The sequence below is a fragment of the Geotrypetes seraphini genome, chromosome 14, assembly GCF_902459505.1.
Source record: "Geotrypetes seraphini chromosome 14, aGeoSer1.1, whole genome shotgun sequence".
Classification (NCBI taxonomy): domain Eukaryota; kingdom Metazoa; phylum Chordata; class Amphibia; order Gymnophiona; family Dermophiidae; genus Geotrypetes; species Geotrypetes seraphini.
In genome coordinates, this window is record NC_047097.1 from 66,679,133 (window position 1) to 66,694,353 (window position 15,221).

General features: G+C 44.1%; 1 protein-coding gene across 3 annotated transcripts in view; it reads left to right on the forward strand.

Moving 5' to 3' along the window:
• Window positions 1–14,817, forward strand: part of SV2B (synaptic vesicle glycoprotein 2B) — a 40,385-nt gene extending 25,568 nt beyond the window's left edge. For 2 of the 3 annotated variants that reach the window (XM_033920620.1, XM_033920622.1), the window contains 5 exons: window positions 4,977–5,141; window positions 7,050–7,183; window positions 10,110–10,310; window positions 11,062–11,221; window positions 14,022–14,817. In XM_033920620.1, the coding sequence (XP_033776511.1) occupies window positions 4,977–5,141; window positions 7,050–7,183; window positions 10,110–10,310; window positions 11,062–11,221; window positions 14,022–14,205 (844 nt within the window). In that variant the 3' untranslated portion in view covers window positions 14,206–14,817. The remainder of the gene's footprint in view (window positions 1–4,976; window positions 5,142–7,049; window positions 7,184–10,109; window positions 10,311–11,061; window positions 11,222–14,021) is intronic. The other variant, XM_033920621.1, reaches the window with a different exon arrangement.
• The last annotated feature ends 404 nt before the right edge of the window (window positions 14,818–15,221 follow it).

Genomic DNA, 15,221 nt, shown 5'->3' on the forward strand with positions numbered 1-15,221 from the left:
GTATTGCGTTCAATTCTGGTCTCCTTATCTCAAGAAAGATCTAGTGGCGCTAGAAAAGGTTCAAAGAAGAGCGACCAAGATGATAAAGGGGATGGAACTCTTCTCGTATGAAGTTAGGGCTCTTCAGCTTGAAAAAGAGACGGCTGAGGGGAAATAGGATTGAAGTCTACAAAATCCTGAGTGGAGTAGAACGGGTACAAGTGGATCGATTACAAAGACTAGGGGACACTCAATGAAGTTGCAGGGAAATACTTTTAAAACCAATAGGAGGAAATTTTTTTCACTCAGAGAATAGTTAAGCTCTGGAATGTGTTGCCAGAGGTTGTGGTAAGAGCGGATAGCGTAGCTGGCTTTAAGAAAGGTTTGGAGAAGTTCCTGGATGAAAAATCCCTAGTCTGTTATTGAGAAAGACATGGGGAAGCCACTTCTTGTCCTGTATTGGTAGCATGGAACACCTTGGATTTTGACCAGGTATTAGTGACCTGGATTAGCCACCGTGAGAACGGGCTACTGGACTTGATGGACCCAATAAGGCTACTCACATGTTCTTATTTCAATCTCAATGGGTGAAAATCTCAAGGCTGTAGTACAGTCTTTCAGCAGCGTCATATCAAACTAAGCAAAGCAAAAAAGAAATTACTTATCTATGCCAAAAAAAATTTACTTATCTTCAATGCTGTTTTCACAAACTTGTGCTGCTTTCAAATTACTCCAGACAGGAGATTCACCTGCTTCGCCTCATAGTCAGGCCACATCAGGGGAATAGCAAAAACGCTAATTTCACACAACATCCAGATGGCAGCGAACGTGCTTTCAAAATGGCTGCGATCTGGATGTCACCCGCAGAAATTCACAATTCTTGAACTGAAGGACAAAGCCACTGTAGAGTTTTCCCTCGTGGGCCGGCGAGGTAAATGCTCCGACACTCGTAGGAATTCTATGAGCATCGGAGCATTTTCCTCACCAGCCCATGGTAGAAACCTCTGCCGTAGCTTTGCAAAAAAAAAACAAAAAAACAAACCAAAAAAACTCTGTGGAGTGACGATGTTCCCAAATGGACTTTATTTGAAAGTATCAAAGTTCCAAAGGTACACTAAAATCATCCACATAAAATAATTCCATCCACATAAAAGTAAATTATCCACATAAGAGCCTTAAAGGACCTAGTCCGCTAGGGATACAGGACCCAACACGGTCCACGTTTCGACAAAAAGTCTTCTTCAGGGGTCCCTGGGGGTCCTAGAAAGGTGAGTACGTGGGAAACAATTGTGTGGTGAGCCGGAAGTGAGACATTGCTTGTGTTTGCAACATTCTAGAGCTCAGACTGTGATGTCATAATGCCTCATTCCACCAATGCCTCAGCTCTGTCCTCATATGCACGAGCCTCAAACACTTTCAAATCATAAGTAGCAAAAACAAAAGGAATTGACCCCAAAATACCCACAAAGAAGAAAATCCAGAGAAAACCAAAAAACTCTGTGGAGTGACGATGTTCCCAAATGGACTTTATTTGAAAGTATCAAAGTTCCAAAGGTTCACTGAAATCATCCACATAAAATAATTCCATCCACATAAGAGCCTTAAAGGACCTAGCCCGCTAGGGATACAGGACCCAACACGGTCCGCGTTTCGACAAAAAGCAAATGCTAGCAGTGTCTCACTTCCGGTTCACCACACAATTGTTTCCCACGTACTCACCTTTATAGGACCCCCAGGGACCCCTGAAGAAGACTTTTTGTCGAAACGCGGACCGTGTTGGGTCCTGTATCCCTAGCGGACTAGGTCCTTTAAGGCTCTTATGTGGATGATTTACTTTTATGTGGATGGAATTATTTTATGTGGATGATTTCAGTGTACCTTTGGAACTTTGACACTTTCAAATAAAGTCCATTTAGGAACATCGTCACTCCACAGAGTTTTTTTTTTGTTTTCTCTGGATTTTCTTCTTTGTGGATATTTTCAGGTCAATTCCTTTTGTTTTTTTGCTTGTAGCTTTGCAAAAGCCAGCGTTAAGGAATTCAAAACTGAATTAAATATGGTAGGTCTGAATCATAGGCAATGGTGTTGGTCACAGGGGCCGTAGCCTCACCAATATTTTTCTCAAAATGGTGTCAACAATTAAAGAGCTCAGGGCAGGACTGGAAATAGTTTTATTTGGCTCCTCAAAGGAAATTCCACTCAATATTCAAACATAAGGAAGTTCTTCTTCACCCAGAGAGTGGTAGAACTCTGGAACGCTCTTCCGGAGGCTGTTATAGGGGAAGACACCCTCCAGGGATTCAAGACAAAAGTAGACAAGTTCCTGCTGAACCAGAACGTACGCAGGTAAGGCTAGTCTCAGTAGGGCGCTGGTCCTTGACCTAAGGGCTGCTGCAGGAGCGGACTGCTGGTCACGATGCACCATTGGTCTGACCCAGCAGTAGCAATTCTTGTGTTCTTATGTTCTATATAGCCAACCAAGAACGGCTTCTGGCCAGCTGAATAGCACATAACTGTCTAAGTGCTAATATTCAGCATGAGATGGCCACTGAATATTAGTGTATAGCCAGCTATCTGTGAAATTCAGACTGCTGGCCAGCTAGGTGAAGCGGTCAAATTGGGCTAATTACTTACCCACCCCTCCATCTCCCCATTTTTGAAGCTTCGTCAGGCTTTTTTTTTATCGCCGGCTGTGGTGGTATTTGCTCTGATTCTTATAGAATTCCCATGAGCATCAAAGCTAATACCTTCACGGCCGGCAATAAAAAAGCTTAACATGGGGAGGGGGTTAAATAGCTGGTCTATTTTTGGTCATTAAAAACCCCCCCCCTTTTTACAAGACAATGCTAGTGATTTTTAGAGTTGGCCACAGCGGTAACAGCTCTGACGCTCATAGGAATTCTGAGTGTTGGAGCTGTTACCGCCACAACCAGTGATAAAAAAACGTTAGCGTGGTTTTGTAAAAAAGGGGGGGTGGGGGGTACATTTTTAGCAGCCAAAAGTAGACCGGATATTCAATGAGGGTCACCAGAAACAGCCCAGCAGTGAATAATCAAGGTTCAGCACTGACTGCGGGAATCAGCCGGCTAAACCCCCCCCCCCCCCCAGTCTGCATATCAGCCCCACTCTGCTGCCCCCTGGTCTGAATCACTTATACAAAACTCGAAGTTTAATTCAGACTATTGTCAAACTGAGAGAGAGACTCCAGACTGCAGTTTGAGCCCTAACGAGTCAATCCAAGCTGAGACATATTTAGGAAGCCTCGGTGCGTATGATCCATTTCTAACCCGGGATTCCAACAGACACTCAGATTTTCAGGACATCTGCAATGCATAAGTAGGAGACCAATTTGCATTCATTGATCTCTTGCATATTTATTAAAATTATCATTGATCTCATGCGTATGTATTAAAATGATTCTGAAAACCTAGTTGGCTGTGGGGTTCCAAGGCCAGATTGGAAAACCCTGATCTACGTCAATTTAAATGCTTCCTTCTGTTTCTACAGAGACCTTCTGTACATTTACACGGCTTCTCTAAACTTTCTTTGCCGAATGTGATGTTGGATGCTAGGAGCAGAACAAAAATTTAGTAGCATACTTTGTTCTTAATGGGAAACACAAATCAAGAATTTAGTTAGCATCCGGTCAGGAAGATCAGATCTTGATTATTTCATTTATTTAAGCTTTTATGTACTCCTTATAGACTAAGCAGTTTACATTCAGGTATTTCTCCCTATCTGTGCCATAAGAACAAAAGAATTGCCGCTGCTGGGTCAGACCAGTGGTCCATCGTGACCAGCAGTCCGCTCACGTGGCGGCCCTCTGGCCAAAGACCAGCGCCCTAACTGAGACTAGCCCTACCAGCGTACGTCCTTAATTAGCAGGAATTTGTCTAACTTTGTCTTGAATCCCTGAAGGGTGTTTTCCCATATGAATCCCTGGAGGGTGTTTTCCCCTATGACAGACTCCGGAAGAGCGTTCCATTTTTCTACCACTCTCTGGATGAAGAAGAATTTCCTTACGTTTGTATGGAATCTATCCCCTTTCAACTTTAGAGAGTGCCCTCTTGTTCTCCCTACCTTGGAGAGGGTGAACAACCTGCCCTTATCTACTAAGTTTATTCCCTTCAGTACCTTGAATGTTTCGATCATTTCCCCTCTCAATCTCCTCTGTTCGAGGGAGAAGAGGCCCAGTTTCTCTAATCTTTCACTGTACAGCAACTCCTCCAGCCCCTTAACCATTTTAGTTGCTCTTCTCTGGACCCTTTCGAATAATACCGTGTCCTTCTTCATGTAAGGCGACCAGTGCTAGATGCAGTACTCCAGGTGAGGGCGCACCATGGCCCGGTACAGCGGCATGATAACCTTCTCTGATCTGTTCGTGGTTCCATTCTTTATCATTCCTAGCATTCTGTTTGCCCTTTTTGCCGCCACTTCACATTGCGCAGACAGCTTCATTGACTTGTCGATCAGAACTCCCAAGTCTCTTTCCTGGGGGGGTCTCTCCAAGTACCGCCCCGGACAGCCAGTGGGCTTACAATCTGACAGCAGCTCTTGATTGGTGAGGCCCGACTTTAGTGCCGGAAGAGGCGGTTGGAGCATACCGCGGGTGATTTCCTTCACTCGCTGGTGCTCCGACTGCCCTCTCTTGTCTCCCCCCAGCTAAAAACCGTATTCATGGTTTTTCAGCATCTGTGGGGGTTGCTGGAATGGAACCCCCGCAAATATCAGGTGGATACTGTACTAATTCAGCAGCTACCACAGGATGTATGAGTGTGTCCCGTGGTGTGCCATTTTAAGCTGCGTTAGGCACACTTTAGCACCTAACCCAGCTTAGCGAAAAGTCTTCAAAGTGCTTTAAGTTGTACTATTAACCAGGCTTTTGATGAGCAGAATTACGATCTCACAAAGAAACGACATCAAGAGCAAGGATGAATATTTTCTGCATCTATCGTTCCAATGTTTTCACTTCTGGCTTTCTTTTGTTTGTTTTTCAGTTACTACGGTCTTACTGTCTGGTTCCCTGACATGATCCGGTACTTGCAAGATGAGGACTACGCAGCGAAGACCAAAGTCTTCCATGATGATAGAGTTGCAGACTTCAACTTCAACTTTACACTAGAAAACCAAATCCATATAAACGGAACATACATCAGTGACAAGTAGGGGAGCTCACGATTTCTTTACCGTGTTCCCCCGCGAATTCGCGGTTTGCTCCGACCGCCTCTTCCTCTAGTAAAGTCGGGCTACACCAATCAAGAGCTGAGTGTCAAAGCAGCTCCTGATTGGCGTAGCCCGACTTTACTACAGGAAGAGGCGGTCGGAGCAGACCGAGAGTGATTTTCATCACCCGCCGGCGCTCTCCTGCCTCTCCAGCTGCCCTCTCCTGCTTCCCCTGCCTTTTGACAGGCGAAAAACCGCATTTGCGTTTTTTTAAAATTGGAACCCCCGTGAATTTCGGGGGAGTACTGTATATGGTTTTCATTCACCAATGAGTTGAGTCGGAAAATGCGTCACCGTTTGCCATGGACGTTTTGGCCTGTGATATTTCTAGAACTTGAGCACCAAGTACTGGCACGCTGCTCTTGGCCAAACCTTGTTTCCTGGTAAATTTCCCAGTACATCACCCCCTTCCGTATGTTCTTTGTGTGTTCTCATTTGAAGCTTTTCCCTTTGTTGCAATCCTATGTCTTACAAAGGAGGGCGGCAGCTTGAGAGGATGTTCAGAAGGTGCCTAAGAGAGGAAAAAGTGGCTTGTAGGGGGCAAGTTTCTGAACCTTTTCCCATTTTCATATGTCAAAACTACAGCACCTATTTTGATTTCTTCCATGGGAAGTTTCTGTACAACTCATTGGACGATAGGAGTTACCTTTGAGGTTTCTACCATCTTCCATCCCTCTACTAAATGTGTCTAGACCAGTGGTTGCCAAACCTGTCCTGCCCCCAGCCAGTCAGGTTTTCAAGATATCCCTAATGAATATGCATGAGAGAGATTTGCATACCTGTCACTTCCATTATATGCAAATCTCTCTCATGCATATTCATTAGGGATATCTGGAAAACCTATATCCCTAATGAATATGCATGAGAGAGATTTGCATACCTGTCACTTCCATTATATGCAAATCTCTCTCATGCCTATTCATTAGGGATATCTGGAAAACCTATATCCCTAATGAATATGCATGAGAGAGATTTGCATACCTGTCACTTCCATTATATGCAAATCTCTCTCATGCCTATTCATTAGGGATATCTGGAAAACCTATATCCCTAATGAATATGCATGAGAGAGATTTGCATACCTGTCACTTCCATTATATGAAAATCTCTCTCATGCATATTCATTAGGGATATCTTGAAAACCTGACTGGCTGGGGGTCCCCTAGGACTGATTTGGGAACCACTGGTCTAGACCCTGACAGATGACGGATGCAAGAAAATAGTCCTAATACCTAAATTATTATTTCATGGTCAGCTGTTTGCAGTGATTTCAATATGCTGCACAATTATTTTTGAAATCGTTTGATTTGATTGTTTTGGGGTCCTTTTATTAAGGCACGCTAATCGATTTAGCGCGTGCTAAATGCTAAGGCATCCCTTGTATTTTATGGTCGCCTTAGCATTTAAAGTGCACTAAATCAATTAGCGCACCTTTAATAAAAGGACCCCTTTGTGAGCTGCTATGACATTTCTGTAATTTAGCAGGATATCAAGGAATTATAATAGACAGAAACATTTATTAGGATTTATTTGTTGCCTTTTTGAAGGAGTTCACTCATCCCTGGCTTTTATTGTATATTAGAATTATATAATAAGCATTGAAATACTGGATATTACGTAAAATCAAAATTTATTAAACTTGAAACTTGAAGTTGATGTTCAGCAAGAATACGTCAAATAAGCAATAGACAACGGAATAGTAGTAATATTCAAATAGCAATATGTATATCTAGTTAATCCCCCTCTTTTACAAACGCTAACGCATGCATGTTATCCCAATGGTAAGGCTTTGTAGTGAGGGCACCAGACATACGTCACATTTACAAGGTGCTGTATCTGTTTTACAGGTTCCATAACATGAAATTTAAATCTGTTATTTTTGAGGACTCTTTCTTTGAAAACTGCTACTTTGAAAATGTTACATCCGGTGAGACCTTCTTTAAAAACTGCACTATTTTATCCACGGATTTCAATGACACAGGTACGCCACCTCGTTCCAGTATGTGAAAGTCCGCATGGGCATGTCTTTATAAACTTAGGTAGATCACAAGCTCTATAGGGAATGCTCTCCCAGAGGAGGTTACAATGTCCAATGTGACACGGACATGGACTGAAGCTAAGGGGGGACAAGTCCAGGACAAATATCAGGAAGTTCTGCTTCACGCAATGAGTGGTGGACACCTGGAAAGCTCTCCCAGAGGAGGTTATTGCGGAATCCACCTTTCTAGGATTTAAAAGCAAACTAGATGCACATCTCCTTATGAGAGGCATAGAGGGATATGGGTGACTACTATTACGCCAGGTGTACACCTGGCTGGGCCTCCGCGTGTGCGGATCGCCGGACTTGATGGACCGAAGGTCTGATCCGGAGGTGGTAGTTCTTATGTTGTAATGTAGATTAAAGCTGCAGTATGCTCACTTTGTTACAGACTTGTACGCAACGAAGATTTAAGAGACCTGAGAAATTCGCTGTTCTAATAATAGTAGAGAACGATTATTTCCATTTCATCTTTTGCTTGAATATTGATCTATGATCACATAGGACCTCAGAATGTCAGCTAAGAGCCTTGAGGAGCTCACAGACGTGTTCTGGTCCGCTCCCCCAGACCACGGAAAGATACAGCTAGACTGAATGGAAATCGACTAAAATAGATCTTCCACTTTAGAACCTGCACTGGAGCAACTGGGAACTAAGGTGCGCTAGTGTTTAGCGCGCACAAACCCTGCGCTAAATGAAAAATGCTAACTCTATGGAGGCGTTAGCGTCTAGCGTCTTAGTAAAAGGAGCCCTATGTTTGATCTTTGCACACTGCTTTGACTGACCGTTACTGAGCACATTGGATTAAAATCTGGGAGGGGGGGGGCCTTACATGAATTTGTACCATCATACTTTATCAAGATTTTGACCGTCATTAACCTGCACATTGTGGGCTCTCAACATAGGCGGACGCCTAGTGAAATTCTCGAGGACTCTCCGGTTCAGACTTGTCAGGATCCAGCGACACTCCCAGGGCAAAACTTTATGCTCCTCTTACTAGTTGCCCATAAATAGCTCCTGTTAGGTCCATGAGATGCTAGAGTTATACTTCAACCAGTCTCAGGAATTAGCACAGATGCTGACGAGAAGGAGAGGTGCTGGGGCCGGCTGCCTGCTTACGGGACGTGCCTCTCGCAGCAAGAGGCATGTTCTGTAGGCAGTCAGCCGGCACCGGTGCCTCTGCTCCGCTATGCGCCTCTCCTGTTGCAGCACACACCCCTCCCCCCACTAGCGGCTCAGGGCCCTGTCTGGAGGGCCTTCACGCACAGGTGGACATCATGCAAGCACATGACATCATCACATCAACGTCCATACATTTCCGGATCTCCTCTAGACGCGACACAGGGTTTAATGTGTTGCTGTGTCCAGAAGTTTGCAAGACGCTGAATTAAACACGCAGTCTCAGTAAAGCAAACCAACCAACCAAAAAAAACCCCTTCTTAGCACTTGTCTGGGCTAAATAAAGCTAAGTCCTCTTGCCCCTTTTTATATAACCCCTCCCCCCCCAACAATTTGTATTTCTAATTTATTTATTTATTTCTAAAATGTCTTGACCGCCTATAACTAAGCGGTTAACAAAACATTCCCAATGGTTCAGAGGACAATATACATGACAAATGCTTTCAACACAACACAATCGTGTTATACATAAACCCACTAAAAATGGCATTTAAAAAACTGGAAGGAATTACATTTTGATCAATCTTCAGTAATTATAGAGCAGCAATCATTGTTCAAGTTTCTCATTCGATATCTCGCTAAGGGCTCCTTTTACAGAGCCGCGCGTGACTTTTCATCACGTGCCAGCCCCACGCTGGCCGAAAAACTACCGCCTGCTCAAGAGGAGGCGGTAGCGGCTAGCGCGTCCGGCGGTTTAGCGCACGCTATTACGCGCGTTAAACCATTATTATGCCTTCGTAAAAGGAGCCCTAAGAGTAATAGATTGGAAATCCTTCTGGGCATTATCAGCTAGACCTACTATGTCGGCATCCGTATGCCAGTCTACATTTTTCATTATGCATAAAGCTTCCTGGACCCCTGCTAAAATGTTACCTGCGACTCCAGAGCTCTGTTGGTCATGCCAACTGCAACCTGGGACTCGAATACACCTCTTATATAAATGTCCTAACTTACAAGTTTACTGGTCAGACATTTGGTCCAAAATCTGCTCATGAATATTAATGAGTTGCCCATGTCATATAAATCAATCATACTGCGTTCCTCTAATCCAGATATATCAATGCCACCGTTACATAAAAAAATATTTGATTTTACGATTGCCTTAGCTATCCACCATAATGTTTCCAATTGGAAAGACAATTCTAAGCTTAATTTTTACGAATGGTGGAATCACCTTGCCCAACCCAATAGGGCATCTCTCCTGCCGCGGGTCGCGGCAGTTCGGGTAGAGGAGTGATGGCATCGCGGTAGGGGGAGATGAGGCATCTCTCCTGCCGCGATCATTGCTGTAGGGGGTAGGCAGGTTGCTGGGGGCCGCTGAGCTGATCGTAGCGGCCACGATCAGCTCAGCGGCCCCTTTTTCGGCACTTAGACCTGTTTTGACTTTCGCGCGTTAAGGCCCTAACGCACCTTTGTAAAAGGAGCCCCTAGTTAAGGGCTACTGGATATCAGCGGTTAGCTGACCCCAAGCGATTTATGCAAGCAGGATTCTCCTGACTACTTAAATCTACTTCGATCCTTGAATATTGACCTCTTTCTTTTCCCTCGGGTAAGGAGTGTGTTTATATTCTGAGTCTATGTAGTTCTATTTTGACTATGTCGTATATTTGCTGTAAGTCACTTTCGAGGTTTAGATGAGCGGCAAGGATATATAAATACATTGTCTTATTTGTGCCATTTTCTTATCCAGATTTCTACGAGTACAAATTCATTGACTGCAAAATCAAGAATAGCAATTTTAATCATATGAAAAAGGGCTGCCATCTTGATTTCGAACAAGAAAACGACTTTCTTATATATTTAGTAAGCTTCTTGGGAAGTCTATCAGTTTTACCTGGCAACATCATCTCAGCACTGCTCATGGATAAAGTTGGAAGGTTAAAGATGATTGGTGAGTGGATTAGCAGAGCGATAAAGAGCAAGGCCTCTGATATAAGGCCTCAGACAGAATTGTTTGGACCAGGACCTGGTCTATCTTCATCAGTGAGCTCCCTTATTTTTAGATTTCTCTGGCAGAGCTGTTTAAGGTCCTGGATGCACTGGAAGTGGAGACTGGCGTGCTGCTTTTTTTTCAGTGGTATAGCCATGGCTAGGCCCAGGTGGGCAGGGGCCTGCTCAGTTTGGGCTTAGGCCCGCCCACGATTTCATCTGGCTGGCGGAGATGCCAAAGCACTGCCAGCCAAAGACCTCCTTCCCGCCAAAAGAATTTACTTGTCGGGCAGCCACTGCCACTATCCCCTGCCTCAGTCCACCCTTTCCCTTGCACATGCTCAGTTTTCACACTTGCACGAAACTTAGCATGGGCACATGGAGGCTGGTGGCTAGTGGCAGCGGATCCGGGACAGTGCCAGCGGCTGCCCAACATAGAAACTCTTTGGCGGGGGAGGTCTATCCCCGCCAACACAGGTAGGTTGTTTACCATGGGGACACCGGGGAGGGGGGAGGGAGGAGAAGAAATTAAATTTGGGTTTGCTTTAGTTGGAGGGAGGTGAAGATGACATTTTTGGCCCACTCTCTTTGCTTCACTACGTCTTTATTCCACATTGTCTTTCAATGCAGATCGGCAATAGAAAAGAGAAGTGTCCCGCCGCTTCTGGATTAAGCCGATATGAAACTGATTCCATTTTATCATGTCCTCTTAGGTGGATCAATGTTGATATCAGCCGTGTGCTGCTTCTTTCTGTTTTTCGGCAACAGCGAGTCTGCCCTGATTGGCTGGCAGTGCCTGTTTTGCGGTACAAATATAGCAGCCTGGAATGCTCTGGAGGTGATCACAGTTGAGCTGTATCCTACGGATAAAAGGTAAATCTGGGGAACGTGACTCCATGTTCCTCTTGTCCTGTTATTTGACTTAGGCCAATGGATACCCTGTGCACCCAGTTTTGAAAGAAGTAACCACAGAGGTCAGGCCTATAAGGAGCTGCCCCGATTTGATTTTAGGCAGAAAGAACATGCACCGATGCCAGGTTTCTAGTCATGCATGCGAGCATGTGATCACGTAATGCATGCATGACTAGGGTTACCAGATTTTGCATCTGGTAAAGGAGGACACGTGGCTCCACCCCATTGCGCCCTTGGGCCTGACCCATTTCACCCCTGGACCTATCCCACCCCATTCCACCTCCCAACCCCAGCCTCACGCAAACCCCGTCTCTTTGCTCAGCCCCCAGCCCTGCTCCTCCCACAGACCCGCCCAGCCTCAGCCCCTGCTCCATCCTGTTCCTCCCCCAGCCTCCCCACACACAAACTTTGTCTCTTCTTCCCTGAGCTCGGGGCCGCATCTGGAGGGCCTCTGAGCATGTGCGGATGTGATATATTAATAGTTGTACTGATCTACCTCTACTAGCAACCCTATTAAATATCCATGTCAATCTTTCCATTGTAACTTCCTGGGTGACTGACCCAACCTCTCATAATCCAACCTTGAAGTGAATAGGTAAAGGCGGAATAGAAAATCCAATTAATATAACATTACATCCAGATAGAAGGAACGGACTCTGGGGTTGGCAGTGGAGGAGAAGGGTATTGGATAAGAGGGACGTATTGGATAAATGGAGTTATCAGGAGATCATAGAGGAGATATTTAAGGACTATAGAGTGAATGCACTTGTAGGTCAGTAAAAGGAGTTTGAATTGTATTTAGAAATGGATGGGGAGTCGATGAAGTGACTTGAGGAGAGGGGTAATGTGAGCATGGCGGCTTTCACAAAACATGAGTCGGGCAGCAGAATTTTGAACAGATTGAAGGGGAGAGGAATGGTTGAGTGGCAGACCTGAGAGAAGCAAATAATCTAAGCGAGAGGTGATGAGAGGGTTTTGGTAGAGGGGTCAGATCTTGGTAATATTATAGAGGAAGAAGCGACAGGCTTTAGCAGTTTGCTGGATCTGAGCAGAAGAGAGAGAGGAGTCAAAGATGACCTTGAGATTGCGAACTGACAAGACAGGGAGGAGGAGAGTGTTGCCCATAGAAATGGGGAATGGGGGGAGGGGGGTTTAGGTGGAAATATAAGGAGCTCAGTCTTAGCCATATTCAGTTTTAGATGGTGGTGAGACATATCCAGGCGGCAATGTCGGACAGGCAGGCTGAGACTCAGGCCTGGATTCCTGTAGAGATTTCTGGTGTGGAGAGGTTGATCTGGGAGTCGTTAGCATGGAGGCGATACTGAAAGCCATGGGAGATCAGTGCATTGAGTGAGTGAGTATAGATAGATAAAAACATAGAGGTCCCAAGACAGAGCTATTTTAATGTGTTCCAGAACTTAACTGTTCTCTGAGTAAAAAAGAGAGTTAAACTAAACTAAACTAAACCTTAAGTTTGTATACCGCATCATCTCCACAGAAGAAGAGCTCAGCACGGTTTACAGTAATTGGTATAGAAAGAAACTACAATGAAGAATAGAAGGACTTAGAAAGAGAGGTTTAGAGGGAATTAGTAAATCAATGAGGGAGAGGTCATTGCATTTTGGAGAGAGCCAAGTTTTCAGATGTTTTCGGAAGAGTTGGAGGGAGGACAGGCACCGAAGCGGGGTGGTAAAACTGTTCCAGAGTTCGGTGATCCTGAAGAAGAGGGAAGTCCCTAGTTTTCCTGCATGGGTTATGCCTTTTAGAGAGGGGAAGGATAGTTTGAATTTTTGAGTGGATCTGGTGGTGTTGGGATTAGAGGAGTTCCAGGATAATGGAAAAAGGGGAGGCAGGATACCGTGTAGAGACTTGAAGGTTAGGCAGGCGCATTTGTAGTGAACCCTAAGGATTACTGGGAGCCAGTGAAGCTTAGACAGAAGTGGGGAGACGTGGTCAAATTTGCTTTTTGCGAATATTAGTTTAGCCGCAGTGTTCTGGATCCGCTGGAGTCTATGAAGGCTTTTCTTTGTCAGGCTTATGTAGATGGAGTTACAGTAATCCAGTCTGGAAAGAATGATGGATTGTACGAGGACAGCAAAGTGATGAGTTCCTCCTATTGGTTTTAAAAATATTTCCCTATAATTTCATTGAGTGTCCCCTAGTTCAGTGTTTCGCAGCTCGGTCCTGGAGTAACCCCTTGCCAGTCAGGTTTTTAGGATATCCTCAATGAATATACATAAACTTGATTTGCCTACACTGCCTCCATTGTATGCAAATTTCTTTCATGCATATTCATTGTGGATATCCTAAAAACCTGACTGGCAAGGGGCTACTCCAGGACTGAGTTGAGAAACACTGCCCTAGTCTTTGTAATTTTTGACTGAGTGAAAAATCGATCCTCTTGTACCCATTCTACTCCACTCAGGATTTTGTAGACTTCGATCATATCTCCCCCCTCTGCCGTCTATTTTCCAAGCTGAAGAGCTCTTTGTTGACATTTTCCCCTCTCTGCCCCCTCCCCCGGAGTCTCCATATTACCCCCCAAATTTGGATGCCGAAATTTCAGATCATGTGTAATTAAATTGCATAATGAACCAATTGACATGTTAACAATCAATCACTGAAATTAATTGCTGATTATTTGAATTTGTTTTTAGGTTTTATGATTTTTTTATTTTTTTTTCAAATGGCAACTCACTGTCTTTTGACCGATAGCTTCAGATTTAACTCACGATCACCCTACTTGTCTTCTCTTCTGCAGGGCAACAGCCTTTGGCATTCTGAATGGCTTTTGCAAGTTTGCTGCTATCCTCGGAAATTCCATTTTTGCCTCATTTGTTGGCATAACAAAAGTGATTCCCATCCTTCTTGCATCGTCAGCCCTGGTAGGAGGAGGCTTAATTGCTCTTCGATTACCAGAAACTCGAGAACAAGTTCTGATGTAGGAATCTGAGGAAGAACAAAACACCACCTGGACACACACAAGGAGGTGAAGGCATGGACGAGTCATTACAGCAATGTGAGGGAAGCCAGGGTTCAAATCCCACTTTCCCTAATACAGATACTCCTTGTGGCCTTGGGCAAGTCAATGTATCTTCCATTTCTACAGGTACTCCCTTAGATTGTAAGCTCTGTGAGGGCAGGGCCTTAACTGTACCTGATTCACTAATAATTCTGTAAGTCACAATGAGCATTAATTAGAAAGACGGACTAAAAATCCAAATTATAACCATAGAAATCCCATTACAGCACGTCATCTGTGGAGAAAACCCAAGAAGGAATAGAGTAGTGTTGGCCAACTAGTGTCAAAGCAAGTATCTCGACATCAAAATTTTTAGAGTAAACATCCCCATGGGGCAATGCAACATCAGTTGCTTACAGATCCATCCAATATTTTATAAGGTGCGAACTTTATAGCTTATAACACCAGGAGACTCTGTAAAGCTCTGCATTCTGATCTATTTAATGAACGTGCAGTTTCCAAAGCTCTTGGCTCTATGTTGTTAATAGATAGTATTATTAATCATACCAAAAAAAAGTCCCTGAGCTTTTTAAATCTAAAGGCAAGACTGAAAGAAACCCATCGTTAGCCACAGTGGGATCTTATTGTTCAAATTACTTACTGAAATTCTATTCAACCTGTTTATAGTTTACGAAATTGGTGACTCTAAGGAGTTTTTGAAACCCTTTTTTTTTTGGGGGGGGGGGGGGAGAAGTCAAAAATTGGCATTATCATCCTATAAACCAAATCTGTAAATATTATGCAGTGTAAATAGGGGAAAATGGTCTTAAATCTTTTATCGTATCTGGTACCTGCAGTAATTTATCTGCACACTAGCCATACTAGATAGGAAAATGATGTCAAAGATATTATATCTGTGTCTAATTCTAGCACTGTTAGCACAGACATTTATAGCCATCTAAGGGGGGTAGTTATTAAGTCAGACTTTTATTGCACCTT